General features: G+C 31.6%; 1 protein-coding gene across 1 annotated transcript; it reads left to right on the top strand.

Annotated features, from left to right (window-relative positions):
- The first annotated feature begins 3181 nt into the window (after positions 1-3181).
- On the top strand, positions 3182-7403 carry LOC110708311 (patellin-3-like). Its single transcript, XM_021886415.1, has 4 exons — positions 3182-4738; positions 5306-5430; positions 5780-5915; positions 6966-7403. Exons 1-4 carry the CDS (start codon positions 3500-3502, stop codon positions 7221-7223), a joined length of 1758 nt encoding a protein of 585 aa, XP_021742107.1. The 5' UTR covers positions 3182-3499; the 3' UTR covers positions 7224-7403.
- Positions 7404-8426: the final 1023 nt, after the last annotated feature.

Consider the following 8426-nt stretch of genomic DNA (forward strand, 5'->3'; position numbering starts at 1 on the left):
GTGTGTTCATTATAAACTGGACTCACGTGAAAAGGTATCACGCAAAAGTTTCTCTTCATTTTTTACTCAATATTTTTTTTTTTCCGTTGACTTCTTTTCGATCTTTTTTAACCCGTTTCTTGGGTTATTTTTATTAAAAAATGTGAATAGTTTTATGATTTTGAGCTTTCTTGCATTCATTTGTGACTACATTCATTAATTATTTTTGGGTTGTGAGAGATTGATTAATATTATTCCGCACTTAAGAAAAATGTTGGAAAATCCTAATTGTTTCGAATATTTGGCGGAGTTCGATTTGTAGCTAGTCTAATTCAAAGAGGTTGATGGTGGTCAATTAGTTTAGATCATAGAGATGCTTATTTCTTATTCGGATCATTTTGAACCTGATTGTATAGTATATTAGTATGATAAAGAATCTGGAGTATTTTCAATGCAATTAATTTTTGAATGATCTATGATTTAATTGATTATATAATATGATGCATAATTTGGAGTATTTTCATTTATGTAGTAATTCTTTTTTTTTTTTTTTTTAAAAAAAAAAAAAATCTTCAAAAATAAAATAAATAGTAACCCATATCTATTAGGGTTGGTGAGTGCACATTAAAAGCAAATTAAAGATGTATTGATTGATAAGATAAGTAGGAGATAGGTAAAAACAAGACGGTAAGATAATTAAGTAGTAAAAATAGACATACAATATTTAACGAGAAGCTTTTTTGGTGGAAATTACAAGGAGAGTTTATGTATTTGTGTGTGGCTCTTTGTGTATTTGGCTTCTTGTTGTGTTGTATTAAATGATTGATGAATGTCCATGACTTATATTTATAGGTGTAAATGGAGGTTGGAAGATATGGCTGGAATATTCTAGAAATTCCTTCATCATTCTTGTATCCATAATGTTCTAGAAAATTCACAAACCAGCTATTATAATCTAATAGCTTCCAATGTTCTACAACATTCAAGTATGATATTATTCTAGAGAAATCAAGAGCAAGTAATGACCTTGCTTGATTATTCCGAAAACCGCTAGAATATGCACAATACTCCAAAATAATGGGTTTATAAAATTTGGGTCATACCTAACAATATCAACAGTTCATGTTAATCAATAAAAAATAAACGGTTGTGATTTGATTTAATACAATGACCACAATTTTATTGTAGCCACTCAAAACTCATCCTAACTAAGCACATGTTGGCCGTGGTAAGCAAGGACCATGAAAAATGAGAACTCCAATCTTCTAGTCCAACCGAATTCAATCCTTTCCAGTCCGAATTTATACATATACGGTATACCCAATCTTTACTAGTGCCTTCAGATCGATATTCATATATATATTTTTTTTGAATAGTAGATCGACATTCATATCATCTAGTATTGTCGAACATGAAAATATGAATTAACAGAAGAAAAAGCATGGAAGATTGAAAGGCATGACAAAAATCACGCCGCAACGGTCGGGAAGGCAGAGAAAGTAAATCAATGAGTTAAGTGCAATATCATTCTTCTTTAGTTAAGTTGTATCTTGTATAGTTGATGCGTTGGTCCAACTCTTTCCCTTACTTTTTAGCAAAATAAAGATGTTACAAGTCTTAGAACATGCACACTCATAACATTAACTTGGTCGTGGGCCTCTCATTTTAATCATGTATCCTTCTAAAGCTATTGCCACTCTTGCCGATTTTAACGGGTATGTCATCAAGATTTTGTACATTTTTTGCACTTTTACCTCTCAAAAGAATGGATTTCTGGATAACTATATTTTACATGTAAGTCTTTTCACTTTTATTTTTGTTCCCTTCATATCGATCACCTAGCTATACAAGTTTTTATAGTATGATTGTATGAATGTTATTAGTTGATTTAGTTGGTTGAGCAAAGGTCGGAAATCCATCACTTAACTTTGAATGATAGCGAAATTAGCCCAGTGATTAGCTTCTCGTTGTCTTCCTTTCAATTTTTCAGTTGTGAAATCAAGTTCTATTAATATTTTTCCATGAATCTTTGACATCTTATATCAAACATTTAGAGTTTTAGTTATTAGTTCAATAGAAAAATAATTTATGCATAATAAGGGCATGTTCTGATTTAATGGGCTGAACTGAATTGAATTGATTGGAGCTGAACTAAACTGAACTAAACTGAATTGAATTGAAATTAAGCTGAAGAGAACATGCCCTAAGTATGAACTATAAAGAACCATTAAGTATTTTTATATAGCAGAGGATATTTTTTTTTTTTTTTATCGTCACATATAGAAGCTTTTATCCAATTTTGATTAATTAGTCTCATACATTGTCAAATAATCAAGCAAATATTTTTTCAAGACACACCTTTTATTTATCCTTGATTTAAAGGAAACTCAATTTTTAGAAAAAGAAAATCAATTGTTAGAGATATATAATATCAGAAAACATATGTATGATATAATTTCCGTATTGTTCTTATTAGTAGAATAATACACTTATGTTTATTTATGTTAATTGGTTGAGTTGTTCCTTTAATAACAATAATAAAGGTAAAAATACTCCCTTTGTTTTTAAATACTCGCTCCATTCTCCATGCATGGAGTTTTAGGAGAAAATAGTAAAAAAAAAAGGGGTTGTGGGATAAGTGAAGTAATAGGAAAATGTAATACATAGCCCTAAGAGCTACATATAAACATTTAATTTACTCTTGAAAATTGTTTAAATTTAGAAAATCATGACAAAAACACACTAATTACACTGATCTGCGCGTGTTTTTGTCATGAATTCCTAACTTTATACATTTTTCAAGAGTAAATTCAATGCTTATATATAGCCCTAAGGGCTATGTATAGCTTTACCCTATTTTCATTGAGATGATATTTAGAGAATTTAATTGAGGTATATTATTGGACCTATAACTCCCTCCATCTTTAAATATTTGTTCCACTTTTTATTTTCGGCCGTTTTTAAATACTTGTTCCATTTTCTTATTTGGAAAGTTTTCACAATATTTAATTCATACTCCATATTACTCAACTAGTGGACCCAATATAATCATATTGTATTAATTTCATATTTTCTCTAAATTAAATTCTCAATGAAAATAAATTCAGTAAACTATACATTGTTAATTAATTTTTTTTATTCAAATATTAAATTTATATTGTTAATTATTTTATCCAACAATAAATTTGCTTTATGAATTTGGATGACAGATTGTAAACGGAAAGAAATCAAAATAGCAGGATAGCATACCCTACAAAAATACACATAATCTTGGTTGTCTGAAACCTTTAAAACATTAGACAGACTGTTTTCTATCATTCTATGTTACTAGAGTAGTTTATTTTTTATCCACCTCAAACCCACTTTCTCCCACTCTTCATTCCCACATTCTTCTTCATCATTTCTTTTCAACCCTCCTTTTATTTAAACCTCCTTCTTTCCCTCTTCTCTTTCACATTCTTTATTCAACTGTCTTTCTTTCTTTCTCTTTTGTTTCTGTAATCCAGTTAAACTGATAATCATGGCTGAAGAAACAGCTAATCAAACCACCGTTACACCAACTCCAAATGAGCAAGAAGTTGTTGTAGTAACAGATGATTCAATTAACGATGTCGTAGCGAAGTACGAGGATAAGGATGAGAAGGAGAAGGAGAAGGAGAAGGAGAAGGAGAAGGAGAAGGAGGAGGTAGTTACTGAAACTAAGGCTGTTGTTGAGGATGTTACCGCCTCGAATGAGAAGGAGAAGGAGGAGGTAACTACTACTGATATGAAGGTTGCTGATGTTGTTATTGCTGATAGTAATGTTAACGATGAGATAAGTAAGGATGATAATGGGTTATATCCTGAGAATGAGAAGAAAGCATTGGATGAGCTTAAGCAGCTTATCCAAAATGCTCTTAATAACCATGAATTTAGTTATGCTACTCTACCACCGCCACCGCCGCAATCGCTTGTAGAAGAGGGTCCTATTGTGGTTGATGAAGAGGTTGAGAAGAAGGCGGTTGATGAAGAAGGGGTTAAGGAGGCTGAGGCCACCAAGGAGACATTGGCTAAAGTTAGTGTAAACGAGGATGGGACAAAGACTGTGGAGGCTATTGAGGAGACAGTGACTTTCGAAGAGCAGCAGACGACTCCTGATGACTCGACTCAGGAGTCGTCTGCTGCGGTGTCTTCACCTCTTGCTGATGCTGAGCAAGAGGTGAAGACACCAACGGAGGCAGTAAAGGAAGTAGCCGCTTCCTTACTGCCTCCGGAGGAGGTGTCCATATGGGGCGTACCCCTCCTCAAGGACGAAAGGACAGACACCATCCTCTGGAAGTTCCTGCGTGCCAGGGACTTCAAAGTGGTTGAAGCCTTCGCCATGATCAAATCCACCATTAAGTGGAGGAAAGAGTTCAAAATCGACGAATTGCTCGAGGAAGACTTGGGGAATGATCTAGAGAAGGCGGTGTTCATGCACGGGTTTAGCAAAGAAGGTCACCCTGTGTGTTACAATGTTTATGGTGCATTCCAAAACAAGGAATTGTATCAGAAAACATTTTCTGATGAAGAAAAAAGGCAGAAATTCCTGAAATGGAGGATTCAATTCTTGGAGAAAAGTATCAGAAAGTTGGATTTTAGTCATGGAGGTATTTCAACAATGGTTCAAGTTAATGATCTTAAGAATTCTCCTGGACCTGGTAAATGGGAGCTTAGACAAGCTACAAAACAAGCTCTACAATTGCTGCAGGATAATTACCCTGAATTTGTTGCCAAACAGGTCAGTTAACAACTCTTAATATGCTAATTAAGTAGTTCTACATCCTATAATTTGGTTCTGTTCGAATTTAATTGTTGCATTACTTTTTTTTTTTTTGAGAGAATTGTTGCATTACTTGTTATAACTTTAAACTATACTATCAAGATGACAATAGAAAAAGAAAAAAATTGAAAAATAAAAATCTAATAATCATAACCCCTATGTTACTCGCACTCTTTATTTTACCTCAAATTCCCGTGTTGAACCCTCGATACTCGGACATGAGTATGCCACTTGGACACTTTATTTTAGTTTATAGAAATTTTTCACAAAATAGCTAGTCGGACACCTGAACTCGAACTCGTGTCAAACATGAGTAACCAAGTCCGAATAACATAGATCATGATAATAGTTGCAATATTAGCTAATTTAATTTGTTTTTTTTTTTCAATAATATCATTACTTGTAATGAATTAAGGGAAAAAAAGTTTTTCTTGTTTTCATTTATGCTAGCTACTTTATATGAAATGTATATATTTTTTTTATTTTGGGTGCTTTAATTTATTTATGTAATTGTTTATATGATAGGTGTTTATCAATGTGCCATGGTGGTATGTGGCAGTCAACAAGATGATAAGTCCCTTTTTGACTCAGAGAACAAAGAGCAAGTTTGTTGTTGCTGGACCTTCTAAATCTGCTGAAACTCTTTTCTGGTTTACCCTTATTTTAATTTGCTTTATTTTAAAAGACTTACTTTCTCTGTTTTTTTATTGCATCATATATTCATATTCTTATTGGCGAGTGATTTGATGAATAAATTAGATAAACTAAACGGATAAATCAAACAAAATAATCTAAATTGATAAGAGAGGAAAGTGTTGGGCTATTAATGTTTAAGTAATTGTATTATGTAATAAACTTTTCTGATCACCATTTAATTTTTCTAAGCTATTCCTTAAATTGCACGTCATTAGTGTTTATATATAGGATTAATTTAGCTTATATTAGATATTACAACTAAATTAATCATTTGTTTTTACTAAAAATTGATTGTAATTTTAGCTACATTGCTCCGGAGCAAGTACCGGTTCAATATGGTGGATTTAGTAAAGATGGAGAATTTGGAAGCAAAGATGGTGCAACACAAATTATTGTCAAGCCAACATGCAAGGAAACTGTGGAATTTGATGTTACTGAGGTTAGTCTTAGTCTTATGCTTAATAATTTTATGTCATTGCATTACTCGTCATCCGTCAAGTTAATTGGCCTACATATCGATTTAGGGCACGAGTTAACTCTGTTGAGATATAGAGGAAAACAAAGATGTGAGCATGAACAAATTTTGAGTGTAACCGGTGTAAAATGTCATTGGATTCTTGTACGTACTGATTATGTTTTAGTTTAGGGTACTCTTTGTGGGTCAAAGCTCTTCCTTTGGTGGGTGGACAAGACCCCACTATTGTTGGCTTAGGCCTAAAAAAAAAATAAAAAAAAATAAAAATGTAACTTAAAAATCATAAAAAAAAAGGTGTAAATTCATATTCATCAACTATATAAGGAATGTCACTTTTAAATTTAAGATAAGAAATAAGTACATACTGTAAAAGAAAACTAGAAAAGCATGTTTATTAAAGTTTTAGTGTTAAAGAAAGCTTGAATAGTAGAAGCTAGTGTAAAAGAAAGCATGTGTATTACATTTTATTAGTTTGACTAACATAATATATTTTATGAAATGAACGGAATAAATTACATACTGTAAAAAAGAAAGCATGTTCATTACAGTTTTAGTGTAAAAAAGAGCATGAATAGTAGAAGCTAGTGTAAAAAAAAAGAATGTGTATTACATTTTATTAGTTTAATTAACATAATATATTTATTGAAATGAACTGAAAATGAGAGAAATTTTTTATTTTGGAACAACCATCTTATGAGAAATGAACTCAAAATGAGAGAAAAGTTTATATTGGTACCATTCATTTTGATAGTTATAAGTTCATTGTGTTTTTAGAGAATATGGCGTATCATATTCTCTCAATTTTTTTATTTTTTTATTTTTTTTTTTGACGGGTATCATATTCTCTCATGTTAAGGTCCTATACGTTAATTTAAACATATCAAATCTTAAAGATAAAGTGTTTTGTGTTCAACACGTGATCTTTTAATTCATAGATAGAAACTTAACCTTCATTTCAATAAAATCGCAGAGTAGTTTAATTTTAATTTTTCATATGATCTATATATTATGCAGGCATGCCATCTAACATGGGAGGTGAGAGTGCTTGGATGGGAAGTAAGCTATGGTGCTGAATTTGTGCCCAATGCTAAAGATAATTACACTGTTATTATACAAAAAATGAGGAAAGTGGGACCCACTGAAGAAACCATAATTAGCAACACCTTCAAGACTAGTGAGCCTGGCAAAATTGTTTTAACCATTGATAATTCATCCTCTAAGAAGAAAAGACTTCTTTATCGCCTTAAAACCAAGCCTTCTATTGATGACTAAACAACGGCTTATTATATATTATTTTATTTTGATTAACTTTGAGAAATGCCCTTTTTTTCAAGTATTCATTTAGTTGTATTTTATTATGAATTTTATGATAATTATTGTTAATATATATTATTTTGGTTGTGAAGAAGGGTGTATGGTTTATGTTATTGGAATATATTTTTATTAATTTGATTTTGTTGTTCTTAGAAGTTATGTACATCAAGTTTCAAAGAAAGATTTGTTGGTGTTATGTCTATTGCATGCATATAGAAGTTTGTGTAAGGTTAAAAAAATTACTTTACTTTGCATGAATTTTTGGTAATTGCAAATTCCAACAAATTAATCTTTGAAACTTGGTAGTATACTATTACTTGTATATGTTTTCGTCTTACAAAAAACAGGTCTATTTAATTATTTATACCGTTGAAGGAAGATCTTAGCGAAGTTGTGCTTGATGGATAAAAAAAATCTACTCAAGTTGACAAGTAGGCACGTAAACTAGCCTTAAGGGTGTATTCTGATACTTAGATTAACTAATTAAGAGAACGGAATATTAAGAGAGGAATAACTTATCCTAGACTCCTAAGTTTAATAAGAGTGGAAGTAAATATACAATATACTTGTAAATATAATCCCATAAGATGAGTGACACAACACCAACAAACCTTTCTTTGAAACTTGTTAGTATACTACTAGTAGTATATGTTTTCGTCTTACAAAAAACTTCTCATATGAGGTCTACTTATAATGTTGAAGGAAGATCTTAGCGAAGTTATGCTTGATGGATAAAAAAACTACACAAGCAAGCACGTAAACTAGCCTCGGGAGTATATTCTGATACTTCGATTAGCTAAAAAGAACGGAGTATTAAGTGAGGAGTAACTTGTCCTAGACTCCAAATTAAGTTTAAGAGTGTAAGTACAATATATGATCTGAGCAATAGATTCTTGGGATCCTCTAGGCTAGCTATTTACTTCGTACGAAGTACATGTTATGTTTAACAAGTAGATCGACTACCAGGCCTTGCTTAGTATGTGGGCCTAGATTGGGCCATGTTTATATTATCACATTTCAATTAGAAGCTTCTTTTGATTGGGCTGTAAAGGCCCAAAATAGGAGGCATTTTGTTACCCAATTACTACTGCAAAGTTGGTTAATTATGACTTATGAATGACTTTAGTATGATATCTTTTTGCGGTACCAATCATACAAGTT

The sequence above is a fragment of the Chenopodium quinoa genome, unplaced genomic scaffold (assembly GCF_001683475.1).
Source record: "Chenopodium quinoa cultivar QQ74 unplaced genomic scaffold, ASM168347v1, whole genome shotgun sequence".
Taxonomy (NCBI): domain Eukaryota; kingdom Viridiplantae; phylum Streptophyta; class Magnoliopsida; order Caryophyllales; family Amaranthaceae; genus Chenopodium; species Chenopodium quinoa.